Raw genomic sequence first — 20,345 nt, 5'->3', positions numbered from 1 at the left:
GGCAGACTTTGCAGCTGGCTTTGTAGACCCACAGCAAGCCTCCCTATGAATCTAGGGGCAGCCCTGATGGTTTTGCTGAGGCCAAGCAAGGCAGGAAAGCTGGGATTTGAGTAGAAAAATATTCCCACAGTCACAAGGACTTTCGAGGGCTTCTCTCGTAGGCACATCTACTCCCCCTTCCTGTTATCCTGGTCGGACTCTAGAAGTATTTCCCCTCTGCCTCTTGGTGCCAGCCTCCTTCCTCACTCTTCCTTTGTCTTTTGAATAGGCACGTGTGAGAAGAGAAGCCAGGTCTGTACCATTCCAGTTTTTTGGCTCCCCTCATGGGAGAGACCTACTGTTCACAGACGCCACCCTCGGGCTCTCCAGAGTCCCCCAGAAGATGGATGCTGCAATGTACCTGGGATCCAAGTATTTTTCAGCCATGCAGCGTTTGCAAGATGATGCATCAGGTCTTAACAGGACAGTGGGGCCAGGTAGGGACCAGGAAGGCTTCCCCGTTGTCTGGAAGCCTCACCTCAGACAACCTTCTGTAACCTGTGTGTCCCAGGGATCAGGAGGGGATTAGGTTAACGAGGAGACTTGAGTGATTTTTTTTTCAGGTGACATATTGCCTCCCTGACTCTCCTTCACCCATTCTAGGTGTGGACAAATTGCAGAGGGTGCTGTGGTGCTCAGTGGGCAGCCAGGAGAAGGCCAAGTGTGATAACTGGAGTGCTGTGAGCGGTGGCATTCTGCAGTGTGCCACACAGGCCACCACAGAGGACTGCCTGGCTGCCATCATGGTGAGGAAGGCTCTGTCATCACTGCTGGGCTTGGACACCCAGACACAGTCCTTCTGCCCTTTCCCCTCCACCTGTCCTACAGACACAAGTGTGCTGCCCCTCAAGCTGCCCCACTCTTACCCATGACTTCTGACAGCTCAAGCTGACAGCTCAAGCTGGCAGAGACACAGAGCCAGCCCCAGGCCCCTGACTCCTGGTTGCTCCATTCTGGGCTCAGGGAGCCCTGACGCTGTCCTGCTGAGAAGCTACAGGAAGTGGGGTAATATCCCATGGTGTGGTCAGAGCTCCTGAGGACTGGGGAAGCAAATATTCCATCATCATCCTGAACTTCTAAGTTGAATTTTGTTGTTATTGTTGTTCTGTGACAAATACATAACATGCTGGAAAAGAAATGGAAAGTGGAATCATTAACAATTTCATGACTGAGATCAGCACTGCAAAATTTCTGAGTTATGAAGCTGTGTTGTTGTTATTATTATTATTATTATTATTGTCATCAATGGACTTTGCCACTCCAGGGAGACTTTTTAAGATAGAGACAGAGACAAAGAGGCATTGAGGAAGGGAGGGAGGGAGGGAGGGAGAGAGAGAGAGAGAACATAGCACTGAAACATCCTTCAATGAGATGGGGGCTGGCCTTGAACATGGCAGAGCAACGCAGTATCCAAGTGAGCTATTTTGCCAGCCCAGAAGCTGCATTATTGTTAACTCTCCACTTGTCTATGAGCAGACAAGATACATTTATAAACACGACTAAAATATTGACTAGCAGGAGCTGAGTTGATTTCTTTTATGCTTTTTAAAGAAAGATTCATTTACCTGAAATAAAATAGAGTTCCACATGAGAGACAGAGAAGCCCAAGGACCACTCCTGCCCTTGCTGCCTTGCTGTTGGAGACTTTCACTGATTAAATCACATTAACTCTTAGTAGTGGGTTGTTTAATTAAAGAAATTGTGTCTTGAGAATCTTTTGCTGTGCCCATGCTCTGAGTGTTAATGGGGTTGTAGGAACAGAAGTAAACACCATCCAGAAGAAAATATGTCTCTTGCAAACATTTTGTTGTTGTTTCTGGGTCTGCAAAACCCCAAGCTCACCTTTTCAGATAGATAGATAGATAGAGAGAGAGAGAGAGAGAGAGAGACCACAACACTGAAGCTCCCTCTAGTGCAGTGGGAGGAGGCTCAAACCCAAGATGTGTACATGGCAAAGCAGGTGCACTACTCAGATGAACTATCTTGTCGACCCCAGAGAAACATAGCAAGTACTTTGCTGAGTCTGACCTTGTGTCTCTCTGAGTGACATTGATCACAGAGGAAATCATGGTGAGGGCGTGTGCATGATCCATGTGGGCCTCAAGAGAGGACACAGAATAGCTGAAGAGCATGATCTGGGTTGGTTCCTCCCAGGTCAGCATACCAGAGAGATGTTCAGCTTCCTAACTCAGACACTCACATGACTAAACTTTTGAGCAAACCATGATATGGTTGACCACAGAGATGCTTGACTTGGAGCTCAGAGGGCCAGTGAGACATTTGTTAAATGCCTGCTGTGGTGCTACTGATTTATTTCTTCCCCACAGACAGGAAGAGCTGATGCTATGAGTGTGGATGGAGGATTTGTCTACACAGCGGACAAGTGTGGTTTGGTGCCTGTCCTGGCAGAGAAAGACAGTAAGTGGAGGGGGTTATCTCTCTGGGTTTTATTCCTTCTGGGCCATGGATCTAGCAAGATGCACAAATTTAGGTCATTGTCAGGATACTGATATCCTGTGCTGTTGGCATGTCAGGAGTTAGTTGCTCACTCCCCCTTCCCCAGAGACCAATTAACCAGATTAACCAATCAGGGCTGGTATGATAACTCACTTGGAGAGAGCACCTGCTTTGTCATTTGCAGGCTCCAGGTGCAAGCCCCGCCTCCACTGCTGTGGAGAAAGCTTTGGTACTGTGTCTTCTCTTCCTCTGTCTCTCTGTATCTGAAAAAATTCACCTTGGAGAGGTAGAGCTCTAGAGATGACAGTAGTAGTAATAATAATAATAATAATAATAAACTACCAACCAGTTAAGATTATAGATGCTGGAGTCAGGTGTTGAAACTTAAAGGGGTTAAGGCTTCGGTGCTTAAGGATTTACAGCGGGGATCTGGGAACAGGTTTAAACAATACAAGATTTACTAGGGTGAAACAGGTAAAAGGCAATAAAAGCAACTATCATCAAGGGTTAAGAGTACGCTAGGTCCATAAAGTCTGAGTATAGTTATTAAAAGTTTAGTCCCATAAGATAAACAATTATCAGCTCTGGTAAAGGTTGCTCATGGCTGTAGAGGGGTCTAAAAGCTTACCAGCTAGCAGAGTCACACGTGTTCAGTTCCCAGGAGAAGTAGCCATGGCGGATACCTGGAGCACCTCTGCTGAGATGCTTCTGACCAAGAGAAGAAGCAGCAGCCAAAAAGAGCGACCTGCTCCAAATCTGTGCCTTTTATACATTCCCTTCTCTGTCACACCTCCTCAGGCTGATGTCACTCATATGCTAATAGTCCCAAACTCCTGTTGGTGTCACAACAGTCAGGCAGGAAGAATAAATCAGAATAACACCTTTCATACTAAAAATATAGCAACACTGTGGGCATAGGATAGACTTGCTCACATGACTTGCCAAGTTGTCATGGAGCTAAGAGTTGCCACTAATTTTAAGAAGACAGGTCTGAGGCTCCCCCTGGCCCCGGCCGTGGTGGAGGCCAGAGGGAAAAATAATATTTTGTCACACAAGAGGAGATTTAAACCACCTCAGCTGACTCTGCCCAGTAAAGAAAGAGGGGACAAACCTATGCATGCCTTTTGGCTGAATTACTAGTCTAAAATAACTCACTTTGGCTGCATTGGAAGATGGAAGGTTGGGGCCATAAGGTCATGTGCTTTAGGGGGGAATCCACCGACATGAAAAAACAGAGCTGGTGGAAAGAGGATGCTATCGGAGCCAGGCGGTGGCACAGTGGGTTAAGCGCACATGGCGGAAAGCACGGACTGGCGTCAGGATCCTAGTTTGAGCCCCCCCCCACTCCCAACCTGTAGGGGGGTCACTTCGCAAGCGATGAAGCAGGTCTGCAGGTGTCTATCTTTCTCTCCCCCTCTCTGTCTTCTCCTCTCTCCATTTGTCTCTGTCCTATCTAACAACAATGACAGTAATAACAACAACAACAATAATAACAACGATAAACAAGGGCAACAAAAGGGGGAAAAAAAAGGTTTCCTTAAAAAAAAAAAAAAGAAAGAGGATGCTACCAAATCAGCTGCCTGAGTGGACCTGATACTCACTGGCACAGAGGCAGGGGAGAGGAGGTTGGGTGTGCCAGAAAGTGCTGGTTTGTTGCAGGCAGGTGACAAACTTCTCAGCTAGTGATTCTATATATATATTTTTTTCTACCAGGATTGTCTGTGGGATTCAGTGCTGACACTACAAATCCACCACTCCTGGTGGCCATTTCTTCTTTTTTTATTTTTATTTGATAGGAGAGAGGGAAATTGAGAGGGGCAGGGGAGATAGAGAGGAAGAGAGAAAAATGGACACCTGCAGACCTGCTTCAATGCTTATGAAGCTTCCTCCCTGCTTAGGTGGGGAACAGGGGCTTGAACCTGGGTCCTTGCACATGGCAATGTGTGCTCTCAACCAGGTGTGCCATTGCCTGGCCCCTACCTGTCTTGTTCTTGACTTTCATATGAAGGTGTTCATGGTTGTAAACAGTCACTTAAGAAGTCAATGTTGTGTTATGACTTGTGTTTACAGATCCTGAAGGTGGGAGTGAGCAGCTGGGGTCTAAGTGTGTAGACACACCTGTGAAAGGTAAGTCAGAGCCACAAATGCCAGGGTTTAGAGGGAAAGGCCTGCCTATTGCTGGGACAAGCAAAGCCTTAAAAAAAAAAAAACAAAAAACAAAGTTGAAGCCATCTCCTTTGTCACATCTTGAGTGGGGCTTGAAAGCATCAAGTTAAGTGAGATCATCCAAAAAGAGAAGGACAGGGCAGAGGTAGAGAGCATAACGGTTCTGCAAAGAGACTTTCATGTCTGAGGATCCGAAAGACAAATACTGCATGATCACACTCATAGGTAGAACTGAACAAGTACAGACAGCAAGGGAAAACATAAAGTGAAACTAGGACTGGGAGTGGTGTATTGCACCAAAGCAAAGGACTCTGGGAGAGGAAGAGGTGGAAGAGGTCTGGGGGTCCTGGTGTGTGATGGTGAAAAAGGATCTATGCTGGGGGAAGTGTTCTGTAGATTCCTATCACAAGGAGTTGAGAAATTGTAGCCATATGTCAACACCTGTATTGTAAACCATTAAGCATTAGGCATATATGTAAAGGATAAAAATGCATTCATTCAGGGTTTGGGCAGTAGCACAGTGGGTTAAGCACATGTGGCACAAAGCACAAGGACTGGCGTAAGGATCCTGGTTCGAGCCCCTGGCTCTCCACCTGCAGGGGAGTCGCTTCACAAGCGGTGAAGCAGGTCTGCAGGTGTCTGTCTTTCTCTCCCCCTCTCTGTCTTCCCCTCCTCTCTCCATTTATCTCTGTCTTATCCAACAACGACTACAACAATAAAACAACAAGGGCAGCAAAAGGGAATAAACACATATTAAAAAAGAATTAAAAAAACAAAATAAAACAAAACAAAAGAAGTAAACAAACAGGAAGTCCATGGGGAACGGTGGACTTGTACAGGTGCAAAAAACCTAGTCACAAGCAAATGAAGTCAGTAATGTGTAGGTATCTGTGAGTGTACCGGGGGAGGTGAGCAGTCTCCAGGCTGTGGGATCAGTACCTGCAGGGATAGTTACTATAAGAGCTGCTACTGGAAGCAGCTAGGCCTTCATTCCAATACCAGGAGCTTTGGCAGCTCTAGCACACATCTCCAGAGGAACCAAGAGGCACTGAACATGCATCTTGGTGTGTATGTTGCAAGGTTACCACATTGTGGCTGTGGTTAAGACATCAGATGCTGACCTCACCTGGAACTCTCTTCGTGGCAAGAAATCCTGCCACTCCGCCGTGGGTACTGCTGCTGGCTGGGAAATCCCTGTGGCCCTAATCCACAACCAGACAGGGTCCTGTAAACTTGGTGAGTGTGTCCTAGAGGGCAGTGGGGCATCCTTTATGTGGGCTTGGGCCAGGGAATGTGTAGGTGTGGAGTTAAGTGGTGCTGGGGTTGAGAGTTGGGAAAACACTGTGTCAAGGCTTCCAGTCTCTCCAGCAGGTTCTACACTCTTGTCATCCCTCAAATTCTAACAGCTGGCTCAGGGACCAGGCCTGGTGCTGCAAAGAAGTGTGAGCCAGATGTACAATGTTTGTGTGTGTGTGGTGTGTGTGTGTGTGAGTGTGTGTGTGTGTGAGTGCGTGTACACACACACGGACTGGTTTCCCATATAAAGCAAATCAGCTGTTTTCTTGGTTTAAAACCTGAAGTCAGTTAATGTCTCCTTTTTTAAATAAATAAAAAATAAATAAATAGAACCCTAAAGTCAGTTGAGTCTAAAGTACTTTATCTTTTGATTTCTTTTTCTTTCTTTCTTTCCCTTTTTCCTTCCTTCCTTCCTTCCTTCCTTCCTTCCTTCCTTCCTCCTTTCCTCCCTCCCTCCCTCCCTTTCTTCAATAGGACAGAGAGAAATTGAGAGGGGATGGTGAAGAAGAGAGGGAGAATGGGACACCTGCAGCACTGTTCCATCACTCTGGAAGCACCCCCACCCCTGCAGCTAGAGAACGGGGGCTTGAACCCAGGTCCTTGCACATGGTGATGGGTGCACTCAACCAGGTGTACGACTGCCTGGCTCCTATCTTTCACTTTCATATCATCTCTCTTAGAGATCCATAGTAACCATATCAGCCACTCTCTTCTCAATACTGAAAATATCTCTTGTTTCCTGCCTAACAAGCCCCAACCTCACATGAATGCCATTCCCTGCTCTCTGTCCTCTGCACTAGAACTTGGCTGTAGGATGTCTCTGGGTGGGCAGCTCTGGCAGTGCTTCAGTCTGTGGGTGTGGACTCTCAGGTGCGCCCCACTGCCTCTCTGTTCTGCACCCACAGTCCCCAATGATTATTCCCCTGACATCCTAATAGTCCATGCACCTGCAGTCCGCACCCACCTGCCACCTGTTCTCAGCAGGCCATCTTGTCTGCACCTGCAAAAGCCAGCTGGTGCCACCAGGAAAGGCCCGCCAATGTCTTCCTGCCCAAGTGGAGGCCACTTCCTGCCTCCACAGTTCTGCCAGTCCCTCTGCCTGCACTGGGTGCAGACTTCTTCCTTGGTGCCTTTCCTTATGGCTTCCTGTCCACCCCTGCCCCACCCTAATACTATTCTGGCTTGGGGGTTGGGGGAAGGCTTGACTACTGATCTTTTTTGGGGGGAGGGGGAATTAATGATTTATAGTTGACAGTAAATACAGTGGTTTGTACATGTATAGCATTTTTCAGTTTTCCACATAACAATTCAAGCCCCTCTAAGTCCTCCTCTGGCATCATCTTCTAGGACCAGAACACTCCCCCCATCCCAGAGTCTTTTACTTTGGTGCAATATACCAAATCCAGTCCAAGTTCTGCTTTGGAACACTGATCTTTGTGTGTGGTGATGTTTGTACTTAACCAGGGGTGCCACCGGCCAGCCCCCAGCCCCTCTTTTTCTCTGCAACACTGCCCAGGAAAGACTCAGCCCAAGGCTACCAGGCATGTCCAGGTTGCTCAGTGGAAAGTCTCTTCCTCCCTGACCTCCCAGGACCATTTCTTCCAGGCACCTGCAAACAGTATCTATCACCTGACTTTTGTGAACACACACTGGCTTGATCTCCTCCTTCTCTGACAGGTCCCCTTTCCCAACCTGGCTAATAAGTGTCTGAGTTGCTTAAAGCAACCCTCCTCTGCCCCCACACTCAGCTTTCCAGCTGTCCACTCCTATACTTAAAGCCTCAACGACAATCCTCACAAATAACACACACACACACAAAGCTAAGGAATGACAAATATTTGCTTCTGTTATTGTCACTAGCAGGATGACTGTGTGCTGATAACTTGTCCCTCCCACAGACCTCACCTTGACATCCAGATCCACACATGCTGACAGTTGATAGCACCTACTTGACGTTATCTAGATTGGATATTTTGGGAGCTCAGTTTCTCCAAAACAGAACACATCATCTCTGCAGAGCCCTGTCCTGGGGGAGCTGCTCAGCTCAGTGCAGAATCCCGCAGACCAGCTGCTAGTCCAGCTGGAGACCAAGCTGTCTACCCACATGCACCTGCCCATTACCAACTCCCCTCCCCTCGTCTCCCTCCCTTTTGTGCCTCTGTAGTCCAAATGGTTCCTATCTCTCTGGACTCCTACAATGAACTATTACGTACACCCCATACCTGCCCTTACCCCAGACTAGTCTCTGACAAGTGCAGCTCTGGCTATGTCCACCCACTGCTCCTGTCCCCTCCCCCCAGCCACCTAAAATCCTTCATGATGTTCCTTTTTTGCTGAAGACACACCACAAAAATCTACCCAGAGGCCTGAAAGGTGACAGGTAGTCCCCTCCCACTCTTGCTCTGTGTGGTTCAGTCCCCAAGGCCTCTGTCAGCTATGTGTTTGCCTCTTACCCTCCTACTCCTGCCCTGGGCCTTTGCAGGTACTACATTCCCCACCCCCGCTTAGAAAGTGCTTCTTTTCTCTCTCTCTTTTCTCTTTTTTTCTTTTCATAAACACCATTCCCACCACCAAAAGACTGTGAGAGTGCTTCTTTCCCAGCCTGCAAGATGGCACAATGGATAACGCAATGGACTCTCAAATGTGAGGTCCTGAGTTCAATTCCTGGCATCAGATGTGCCAGAGTGATGTTCTGGATCTCTCCCTCTTTCTCACTAATAAATAAATCTTGAAAGTATTGAATAGTTCATTTAAAAGTCTAAGAAAAGAAAGCTCTTCTCTCTTCTCCTTTCACTTGGCTGATTCTTGGTCACTCCTCATCTCTGCTTGAAGCTGCTCTCTAATTCCTAGCTCTATCAGATTCTTTGACCTGCTGCCTCTCAGAACCAAATCTCCTCCCACCCACCCCACCGTGTGTGTGTGTGTGTGTGTGTGTGTGTGTGTGTGTGTGTGTGTGTGTGTGTTGGGGAGGGCATTGATTCAGTGGTGTGGCTATTTGAGTTAAGACTGTCACCCCAGATCTGGGGAAATGGCATAATGATGACGCAAAAAGACTTTTGTGCCTGAGGCTCCAAGGTCCCAGGTTCAATCCTCAGTACCACCAGATGCCAGAGCTGAGTAGGGCTCTGGTCTTTCTCTTTATGCCTTTCTCTGTGTATCTCTCTCTCTCATTAAAATAAAATAAATTAATATTAAACAAAAAGAAAATGTATTGTTAACAAAAAGAAAAGGCTGTCACTAGGGGGGGCAGCGCTGGGTGGTGGTTTACCCAGTACACATATTACCTACCATGTGCCAGGACCTAGGTTGGGATCCCCAGCTACCACACAGGAGCACCTGTAGGGGGCCAAGCTTCACGAGTAGTGGAACAGTGCTGTGCTGGCTCTTCTTTCTTTCCCATCTCTCACCCTCTAGCTAAAAAAAAATTCACCAGGAACAGTGAGCCAGTGTGGGCACAGAGCACCAACAATCACCCTGGTGGTAACACAGACACACAAAACAAAACTGTCATCCCATGGACATAGGGCCCAGGAGGGTGGGGCCTTATAATTTCTCTACCAGGTGCCATGGAGCTCGGGCACAGGGTCTCTTGGACCCCTTATCAGACCTAGAGTGGGGGAGAAGTCTTGTAAAGAATAGTGAGGGTAGCAAAGGGGCAAGTTTAGCCTGCTGGGACTGTCATTTCTGCCCTCTCTCAGGGCTGCCCCTGTGTTCAATCCTCTCCAACTCCCCCTCCCACACACACACACCTGCACCTAGATGGGGCCCATCTCTGCCAGCTCACAGACCCTTATCCAGACTCCAGCCAGCTCCAGATGGAACCTTTTTTCTGTCCCCTAAGAGTCCCTTCCTTCAAATAGGTTGTTTCTGAATCTCCAAATGTGTCTTTCTATCACCCAGGCAATTCTAGGGACAGAACCCAGGCTCTCTGACTAGCAGGGTGAGTGACAAGTGCTGACCTCTTGCTGTTCCTTCTGCAGATGAGTTCTTCAGCCAGAGCTGTGCCCCAGGCTCGGATCCAGACTCCAGACTCTGTGCCCTGTGCGCCGGTGGCAGTGAGCCGGGCCACGTGTGTGTCCCCAGCAGCCGTGAGAGGTATTATGGCTCCAGCGGGGCACTCAGGTGAGTCTTTTTCGCCATTTAAAAAAATTTAGTCTTTTTTTAAAAAAATATTATTGATTTAATACTTATTTACAAATTTATAAGATAACAGGGGTACAATTCCACACCATTTCCACCACCAGAGTTCTGTGTCTCCATTCCCTCCATTGGAAACTGCAGGGGTTCTCCCAATATCACAGATATGGGTTGACTATCATATCTATAATGATCTATCTATCATCTATATTTTTGTCCATTTTTTTCTCCTAAGGTCCTGCTTTCTCTTCCTTTCTAAGTCACACCTACACATACTACTATTTGCAAATATATTTCCCTTTTTTCCTCTTCTCTCTCCCGGTCCTGGTGGAATTGGTTTTCAGAGCTCTTTGGTCATCTTCCCCTAACATATACCCCTCTGAGAGTATGGACCAAAATTCTTTATGGGATGCAGAAGGTGGGAGGTCTGGCTTCTGTAATTGCTTCTCTGCTGAACATGGGTGTTGACAGGTGGATCCATACCCCCAGCCTGTCTCTATCTTTCCCTAGTGGGGCGGGGCTCTGGAGAGGTAAGGTTCCTGGAGAGTGTCTGGTTCCTGGAGGTTGTTGGTGAGGTTGTCTGCCCAGTGAAGTCAGGCTGGTGTCATGGTAGCATCTTCAACTTGGTGGCTGAAAAGTAGGACAAAATGTTTAGTAAATAGGAACCGGAAAATAGGAATAGTGCAGTTATCCCAACACCTTGGATCAACATTTGTACTGTAATCCATTAACAATCCAATAGAGTAAAAATAAAAGACAATAATTTTTATATGCTCAACATTTCTCACAGAGTGAACCTTAGACAAAGAGAGATATTTTTCTCAGGGAATTTGAGCAAATGAATATCTAGCAATATATGTTAACTCCTGAAGACTGAACAGACCTGTGAGTGTGACTAGATGCCCTCAAATTCATGTAAAGTGATCTGATTTTCATCTCTACTGTGGGTTTGATCTGACCCAGAGGCATCCTTTAAATTTTTTTAAAGATTTTATTTATTGATTGATGAAAACTATAGGAGGAGAGAAAGAACCAGACATCACTCTGGTACATGTGCTGCCAGGGATCGAACTTAAGACCTCATGCTTGAGATTCCAATGTAATATCCACTGTGCCACCTCTCAGACCACTCCTTAATTTTTAAATTAATAATTTGATAATGATTTATAATATTATAAGGTAAGAGGGATATAGTTTCATAACACTCCCACCATCAAAATTCTATCACCTTCCCAGTGATAACCACCATAATTCTCCCAACATCTTAGAAATGGGTTAACTACTTTTTTAAATTCAAATTTATATGTTTTAATTCTCTACATTCCACATATAAGTGAAACCATCCAGTGATTGTCCTTTACTTCTTTACTTACTTTGATAAGCATAATCACCCCTTGTCCTATCCATTTTCTCTCAAAGGACACAATGCTATCCTTTTGATTGCAGAGTAATATTCCATCGAGTATATGTTCCATAACTTCTTAATCTAGTTGTCTGTCAATGGACATTTAGGCTGCTTTCACTGCTTGGTGATTGTGAATAACGCATCTATGAATTCTGAGGTGCATTTGTCTCTTTGATTTAATGTTTTCATGTCTTTTGGATTAATCTGAGGCATCTTTGAATATCCTTGTTAACAGGAGAATACAAGCATCTGTTGTGGTGAAACTGGTCAGTGTTTTATATGAGGAGCGAAACAATGACTAGCTATTACAAAAGCTAAGTAACTGATTTCTTCTCGCATTGCAGTCCCCTTTTACTTCCCAGAGAAAGCAGGAATTGCAGTTGTGTGTACAGAAGCGGTGGTACCAGGCGCACTAGGTGTGCGTGCCTCCCATCATTCTCTCATGTCTTTCTATCTCATTCTCCTTTTTCTTCACTCTCTTCCTTCTCTTTCCCCCTTCTCCTTCTTCTCTGCTTTTTCTTTCTTCTTCCTCTTTCCATTACCCTACTGTTCTTCCTCCATTTTGTATCAATACTTTGTGCTTACATGATTCTACTATTCCATCAGAGATAATTATTTTTTCGAGACAAAGGATGAGAAACACAGAGAGAGACATACACAGAGACCCCACAGCACTGTTCCACTTCTCAAGAAATTTTCCCTGTTCACAGTGCTCCCATGTGATAGCTGAGAGTTTGAATCTGGGTCTTCATACATGGCAAAGTATGTGCCATCTTCCACTTTCCACCCCTCCTTTTCAGCCTCCTCTCTGACCTGAGCTTTGACCTACAGGTGTCTGGTGGAGAAGGGAGATGTGGCCTTTATGAAGCACTCTGCCATCTTGCAGAACACTAAGGGTATGTGCCTGTACTTTGTTCCTTCAAATAATCTGAGTCTCTGTGTGAAATCACTCCAATTGGGCAACGGGGAAGGTGACTTATCCTATCAGACTCCCATGACTGAGGTCCCAGTCATTTTATTTTAGGGAAGGAGAAAACTCTTCACATTAGACAGGGATGATTATCACCTTGGTCTTGAACACAACAAACTCATAGAGGCCACAGCCCAAAAGAGCACTTCTGCCTCTCTGGACTTATAGAAAGTCTTTCTATATTCTGGATATAAATTTTTTTCAACTATATGTATTTGTAAATATCCTTTCCCTCTCTGAAAAGTCCTGCCTTTTCACTTTATTTTATCCTCTCAAATATTAATTTATCTATTAACACAAGTAAGAGGAAGAAGGAAGAGAGAGAGAGAGAGAGGAAACCTGGACATGATTCTCACACATGTATTGTCAGGTATCAAACTCAGGATCTTGTTTGCTTGTTTATTTTTTAAGTTTTATTTACTTATTTATTTTGGGTAGAGACAAAGAGAAAATGAGAGGGGGAAAAGGAGAGAGAGAGAGAGAGAAAGAGAGAGAGAGAGGCTTGTAGCACTGCTTCACTGATTGTAAAGCTTCCCCTGCAGGTAGAGACTGGGGGAGCCCCCTGAACCTGGGTTCTTGTGCACTATAATGTGTGCACTCAACTATGTGGGCCTCCACCTGGCTCCTGTTTATCTATTTATTTATGAGAGAGTGAAAGAATTAGAGTATCACTCTAACACTTGTGATGCCAGGGATAGAACTCGGGATCTTGTTTGTTTGCTTATCTTTTTATCTGTGAGGAGAGAGAGAGGACTTAGAGAGAGACCACCAAATCACCAGTCTAGCACTTGTGATATTAGGGATCAAACTCAGGACCTTGTTTGAGAATTCAATGCTTTAGCCACTGCACCAACCTCCTACATCACTTCTCTTTCATAATGAGGCCTTTTTCGTTTGTTTGTTTGTTTGTTTAATAATCAGGAACCTAAAGGTTAGAATATAGCAGATGAGATTTGAGGTCTCCATTCTTTATCCCTCTGGGAATATAGACCAAAGATCTTTACGGGGTGCAGAAGGTAGAAGGTCTGGCTTCTGTAATTGCTTCTCCACTGGACATGGATGTTGGCAAGTCAATCCATATTCCCAGCCTCTATCTTTCTCTGTTGGGACAGGACTCTGGAGGGGCAAGGTTCCAGGACCCCCAGGGAAGTCAGGATGGTGTCATGGTAACATCTGTTGAAAGGTGATAAGATATAAAGAAGGACAGAGATTTTCACATAGATATGATGAGCCAAGACCTCTAATAGATCCCTCTCTCTACCGTCACTGGTCACTTCCATCAGGAACATCAATAAAGATACCTTTTAATGAACAGACATTTAGAAAAATGACCTAAGTTGGGGGTGAGAGTAGAAAAAGACCTAAGTTGGGGGTGAGAGTGTTTTGCGGAAACCTATTATGATGAGATGAGATAGATGTTGTACCCATGTCACAACAACTATAAGCCATTAACATTAATTCCGCCCCTAATAAAGTGATTAAAAAAATGACTTTAATGTGACTGAAAAAGCCCTTCCCAGCAAGGAATCTATCTCTTTATGAATGCTTCTTTTCCTTTTTTATTTTAATTTAATTTAATTTTATGTTTTTGCCTCCAGAGTTATTGCTGGGGCTCAGTGCCTGCACCATGAATCCACTGGTCCTGGAGGCCATTTTTTCCCCTTTTTTTGCCCTTGTTGTTGTAGCCTTGTTGTGGTTATTATTGTTGTTGTTGATGTTGATGTTGTTCGTTGTTGGATAGGACAGAGAGAGAAATCGAGAAAGGAGGGGAAGACAGAGAGGGGGAGAGAAAGATAGACACCTGCAGACCTGCTTCACCACCTGTGAAGTGACTCCCCTGCAGGTGGGGAGCTGGGGGCTCGAACCAGGATCCTTACTCCAGTCCTTGTGCTTTGCACCACTTGCGCTCAACCGGCTGTGCTACCGCCTGACCCCTCTTCTTTATTTTATTTTATTCCATGTCCAGGAAGGAACTCAGAAGCCTGGGCCAACGATCTTGAGCCAGAAGACTTCCAGCTGCTGTGCCTTGATGGTACCAGGAAGCCTGTGACTGAGCCTCAGAACTGCCACCTGGCCAGAGTCCCAAATCGAGCCGTGGTCTCTCGGAAAGATAAGGCTGAATTCGTTCGCAGAATGCTCTTTAACCAACAGGTATGAAGGATCCAGATATCCCGTGTCCCTTGCCCCTCCCCTATGGTGCTTAGTGTACAGGCAGCCCTGCCCAGCTGAGTTCTGTCTCCTTGGGCAGTGGAGCTGCGTTCTCACAGCCCTGTCTCTGGGTGGTGGAGAATGAGGGTGGCTGTGCTCACTCTTGCTCAGTGACTGCAGAGAAAGGCCCAGGCTGCTGGAGGAGCTTCAGACACATGGGTAGTTGAAATGTGCCCTGAGAATTATGAGTCCCTGAGCAGAGATGGGGCACCTTCTGGCCTTGTCTTGTCCTAGGAGGAAGGAGAAATGCTCAACGCCCTTGGCAGAGCGAATCGGACATTGTGTGAAAGCAGGACGGACTACTTGAGTCACCGCACTGCCTTTCTTCAACTCAGGCTTCAGGAAAAGTTAAATAGTAGGGCCAAGTAGAACATACACATTGCCGTGTACAAGGGCCTGGTGTAAGCCCCCAGTCTCCAACTGTAGGGGGGCGGCTCTGTGAGTAGTGATGAAATGCTGTAGGCATCTCTCTTTCTCTCTGTCTCTTCCTCCCCTCTCAATTTATCTCTTTTTTCTGTTTTAAAAAAAGAAAAAGAAAGAGAAGTTAAAGGTCTGCTGCTCGACGACCCCACCAATGTGTCCTGGAGCTCCGCTTCCCCAGAGCCCTGCCCCGAGAGAGAGAGAGAGAGAGGTGGGCCGGGAGTATGGATCAACCTGTCAACACCCATGTTCAGTGGGGAAGCAATTACAGAAGCCAGACCTTCCATCTTCTGCACCCCATAATGACCCTGGGTCCATACTCCCAGAGGGATAAAGAATAGGAAAACTTCCAAGGGAGTGGATGGGATATGGGACTCTGGTGGTGGTGGGAATTGTGTGGAATTGCACCCCTCTTGTCCTATGGTTTTGCCAATATTTCCATTTTATAAATAAACATTTTTTTTTAAAAAAAGATCTCCTCAGATAACCATGGCTTTCCCAGGTGGTTAACCAGGACTGATCTAAATCCAGTGCTCAAGGAAAACCTCGAGCTTTCTCTGCCCTTTGAACTTTCATTACCCCATTTGCAGAGGTACCTCAAAGGCACCATCTATATTCTAGCCTATGACACCCTCGAGTTCCTGTGCAGGACGGTGAGTTAGAAGGAGCCATGTTACATGAGATAAGCCAAAATGAGGTAGATGGATAGTGGGTGATCACACTCACAGGTGGAGCTTAAGAAACAAGGACAGGGAGACTGGCAGAAGTGTATCTGGTTGCTTGAACCCAGGGTCAAGCCCTCAGTTCACACCTGCAGGGGGGAAAGCTTCATGAGCAGTGAAGCAGTGTTGCAGATCTCTCCCTCTCTCTCTCTCTCTCTCTCCCCCTTCTCAATCCCTCTTAATTTATCTGTGTCTCTGTATTAAAGGGGGGTGGCTAGGAGCTGTAGATTTTTTGTGCAGACACCAAGCCCCAGCAGTAAACCTGGTGGCAATAGAAAAAAAAAAAAAAAAAAGGAAAGAAAGAAACAAAGATAGAAAGGGAAAACACAGTGAAACTTGTACTGGGTCTGGTGTACTGCACTAAAGCAAAGGATTCTGGGGAAGGAGGGCAGGAAAGGGCTGGGGTGGGGGTTAACTACTTTGGGGTTCTGGTTCATGATGGTGAAAAAGGACCTAGGTGGGGGTGGGAGTGTTCTGAAGATGCCTATCATGGAGATGAGAGATTGTACTTATGTGCCAACAACTGTACTGTAAACAATTAACCTTCCCTCCTCATAAAGAAAAAAAAAAAAAAGGGTGGCCAGGGAGAGGTGGATAGGCAAGCTCCCTTGGTTCTGGGCTGGTGAAAGGATGAGCTCCGTACTGTGCAAGCTGCCCCCCATAGCAACCCCAGAGTCGGACAAAGGGAGAGAAGGGAGTGGGTGGACATGGTGGGGCGCCATGGGGTGAGCAAAGGAAAGGGAGCCAGGCTCCTAGCAGCAGGCAGGTTTGTGGGGAGGAGCCAGGGTATGGAGAACACCTGGCAGTGTCATTACCACTTTGCAATTGCTTTCCACACCACTTCTCACTGGTGGTGTCTCCATTTGAAAAGAGGTTAACAGACTGCACCATAAGCTCAGCCCCACCGCATAGAAGGAAGTATTGAAGTGTTCTGGTATCTTCCATTCTCTGTCTGTCTCTCTGCCCTCTCTGTTTCTACTTTTTGAAATACATAATTAAAAAAAATTTCTCAGGGGCTGGGTGGTGGTGCACTCAGTAGAGTTCATATGTTACCATGCACAAGGACCTGGGTTCACGTCCCTAGTCCCCACCTGCAGGAGGGAGACTTCATGTGTGGTGAAGCAGTGCGGCAGGGGTCTCTCCATCTCTATTTCCCCTTCCCCTCTCAATGTCTCTGTGTCCTACCAAAGAAAATAAGTAAATAAAAGAAAAAAGAAAATAAATTTAGAACATTTCCCTAAAGTCACACACCAAGAATAAGCTAGGATAATATTTGCCATTTTGTTAAGGGTGTCATGTCCTGGAGGCTGAAGGCAAGTGGCTTTACAGACCCAGGTCTTCTGAGCAGAATATGCAATCGTGGTGCTGCTGCTGGTCACTGTCTGTCTGCCTGTCTGCCCTAGGAGCTGTTTGGAAGAAATGGGTTTGAGTACATGATGTTCCAGCTGTTCAGATCTTCGGGGGGGAAGGACCTTCTCTTCAGTGATGACACAGAGTGTCTGGCTAACCTTCAGGACAAGAAAACAGCTCAGAAATACTTAGGGCCAGAGTATCTCATGGCTACCACTGATGCAAGAAAGTGCTTCACCTCTAGTGAGTAGATTCAAGCCTGGGGGAGCAATAACACAGGTTTCAAGGATGTTGACTTGGTTTCCAGGCTGGTAAGGTGGCTCACCTGATGGTGCACTTGCTTGGCCATGCACAAATTCCACGTTTGAGACCCAGGGGCAGCTTTTATGCTGTGGTATCTTTCCATCTTTCCCTAATGTCCTTGTCTCTGTCTCAACCTGAAAAAAAAGCCAGCTTATAATGGTGATGAAAAGAATATATATATTGCCTCCAGGGTTCTCACTGAGGTTTGGTCCTACATGTCTATTTTTCTTTTTTGTAGAGATTCTGTGAGAGAGAGAGAGACTCGTAGCACTGTTGCCCCTGCAGGTGGGGGCCTAGAAGCTCAGATATGGGTCCTTGTTCTTAGTGATGTGTGTGTTCTATCAAGTGTGTCACTGCTTAGCACCCCCACAAAGACGTTTATATTCAAAGCCTTCTTGTGCCAAGACCAAGGTCAGTCCTGATGGGAACACAAGATGCAGAGAACTTGCTCCTGTGATTGTGGGAGAATTCAGACTTGCCAACAGAGTGCTCATTTAGACAGCAAATAAGAGAGTGACTGAAAAGAATGCCAAGTTGGCTGCTCAGGAAGTGGCTCAGTGGTTAGAACAACAAGTCCTGAGTTTGACCCCTGGTATTGCATGTGCCAGAGATTGTCTCTCTCTCCCTCATGTTAATAAACAAATAAATCTTTATTTTTTTAAAGGTCAAATTCTCTGAAGGAAGTGGAAAATACAATAGAACTCAAGATCAGCTTAGGGGTTGAACTTGTCTACTTGTGTAGTTCCGTGTTCCTTCTCGCTAGTAAATGGGAAGTGTGTGCAATCTCTTTGATACGGGCTGTAATATTTATGACAGCTATATATCACTCTCAGAGAGTTGATGCTTCAATGATTAAAAGTAAAAAATTATCAGTAGTCTTAACAGAAATCAATAAGGCATAGTTAACTATCTGTCATCTACTGGCATTGCTGCCTCAAAAATAAATGAATTGGAGAAAAAAATTAGAACTGGGGTAATAATATTATTGGGAGTCTATCCAAATTTTTATTGAAGTAATCAATGCACTGGAGATGATGTGAGCAGGAGGAAAGTGTAAGCATTTAAGGAGTACACTGCTACCAGCTGAATACTGCTTGAAAAAAACAGCACAGAGCATTTGCTTTTAAGAACCTTTAGAAAATTAGAAGCAGAATATTCTTCCTTAGAAAATAGAAAATCTAAGGTGGAAGAGATAGCATAATGTTTATACAAAACAAGTTTCTTGGCTAAGGCTCCAAAGTCCCAGGTTCAATTCCCAACATCACCATAAGCCAGAGCTCTGGCAGAAAATAAAAAGGAGGGGGGCGGTGGTAGTGCAGTGGGTTAAGCACATATGGGGCCAAGCACAAGGACAAGCTCAAGGATCCTGGGTTTGAGCAACCTGCAGGGGTTGCTTCACAGGTGATGAAGCAGGTCTGCAGGTGTCTTTCTTTCCCTCTTCTCTCTACTTCTCTCAGTCTTATCCAACAGCAATAATAATTAATAACAATAAGGGCAACAAAATGGGAAAAATGGTCTCCAGGAGCAGTGGATTTGTAGTGTAGGCACCAAGCCCCAGCAATAAGAGAGAGAGAGGGAGAGAAATTAAACTTTAAAAAAGAAAGAAAATTGAAAATATTTACTTTTCCCCTTTCTTTTATTTAATAGAGTGAAGAGAAATTGAAAGGGAAGTGGGAGGTAGGAAGAGAGAAAGTGAGACACCTGCAGCACTGCTTTGTCACCCATGGAGCTTCCCTCCTGCAGGTGGGGATTGAGGGCTTGGGCCTGGCTCCTTGTGCATTGTAATATATGCACTGAATCAGGAGTATTGCTATCTACCCTGGTGGCATTTACTTTTACAGGATAGAAATGACAAGTCCAGGAAGTGCCTGATGGCTTTATCTTCTGCTTGTGTTTTTTTTGCAGAACTTCTGGATGCCTGCACATTCCACAAAAATTGAGAGTCTGCAAATATGATGGGTCTACTCCCTCAGTTGTTGGTGTACAAGTATTATCACAACTTCTTATCTCTATAATCACATGCTGTAATTGATGCAAAATTGAATAAAAATTACTGTCTGTCTTCTCAGAAGCTTTCACTGAATGTTCTCAGATTTGGTGTGGGAGGAGACATTTAATGACATATTTAATTTTTAAAAATATTTATTTATTTATTTCCTTTTGTTGCCTTTGTTGTAGTTGTTGTTGAATAGGACAGAAAGAAATGGAGAAAGGAGGGGAGACAAAGAGGGGGAGAGAAAGACACCTGCAGATCTCCTTCACTGCCTGTGATGGGACTCCCCTGAAGGTGGGGAGCTGGGGGCTTGAACAGGATCCTTATTCTGGTCCTTGCGCTTTGCACCACCTGCGCTTAATCCGCTGCACTACAGCCCAACTCCAGGAAGGAGACATTTAATTATGCTAACATTGTATTTCTGAATTTAGTATCCACTAAGTGGTAAAATTGGTAACTTTTTAAAAAAAAAATTTTCATGTCTGACTCAATTTCCCTCCCCATTCATTCATTGACTATTTTACCCCAAAGTCAATTCACTTAAAGAAAATATGAGCAAGCTGGGTGAAGGGAGTCTGAGCAGTGATGGCAAGTTGGCAAAATAAATAAATAAATACATAAATAAAATAACCAACAAAAAAAGAAAAGAAAAACATTGTGAAGTATCACCTAGCAAAACCAAAGGGTAAGAAATGAGTTTGTGTTCTTAATATGTATTTTTACATTTAAAACTCACAATATGAAACACAATCAACTTCCTGATTCAGAGTATTTGCAAAATATTAAAAGTACTAAAAATCCAATTACACTGTTCTTTCATAGTTAACTTCTAGAAAATATTATTTGCACTCTGATAATTTAGTTTATCACTAGAGATGT

General features: G+C 45.3%; 1 protein-coding gene across 2 annotated transcripts in view; it reads left to right on the top strand.

Moving 5' to 3' along the window:
• LOC103107317 (inhibitor of carbonic anhydrase) overlaps nucleotides 1–19,544 on the top strand; it is a 31,426-nt gene extending 11,882 nt beyond the window's left edge. The window contains exons 6-15 of one of the 2 annotated variants that reach the window (XM_060196921.1): nucleotides 269–476; nucleotides 643–785; nucleotides 2,367–2,457; nucleotides 4,567–4,623; nucleotides 5,743–5,898; nucleotides 9,939–10,080; nucleotides 12,332–12,396; nucleotides 14,437–14,621; nucleotides 17,224–17,413; nucleotides 19,379–19,544. In XM_060196921.1, the coding sequence (XP_060052904.1) occupies nucleotides 269–476; nucleotides 643–785; nucleotides 2,367–2,457; nucleotides 4,567–4,623; nucleotides 5,743–5,898; nucleotides 9,939–10,080; nucleotides 12,332–12,396; nucleotides 14,437–14,621; nucleotides 17,224–17,413; nucleotides 19,379–19,413 (1,272 nt within the window). In that variant the 3' untranslated portion in view covers nucleotides 19,414–19,544. The remainder of the gene's footprint in view (nucleotides 1–268; nucleotides 477–642; nucleotides 786–2,366; nucleotides 2,458–4,566; nucleotides 4,624–5,742; nucleotides 5,899–9,938; nucleotides 10,081–12,331; nucleotides 12,397–14,436; nucleotides 14,622–17,223; nucleotides 17,414–19,378) is intronic. The other variant, XM_060196923.1, reaches the window with a different exon arrangement.
• Nucleotides 19,545–20,345: the final 801 nt, after the last annotated feature.

The sequence above is a fragment of the Erinaceus europaeus genome, chromosome 1, assembly GCF_950295315.1.
Source record: "Erinaceus europaeus chromosome 1, mEriEur2.1, whole genome shotgun sequence".
NCBI classification, from domain to species: Eukaryota; Metazoa; Chordata; class Mammalia; order Eulipotyphla; family Erinaceidae; genus Erinaceus; species Erinaceus europaeus.
Note: the sequence above shows the minus strand (reverse complement) of the source record. Positions and strands in the feature narration are given on the sequence as shown.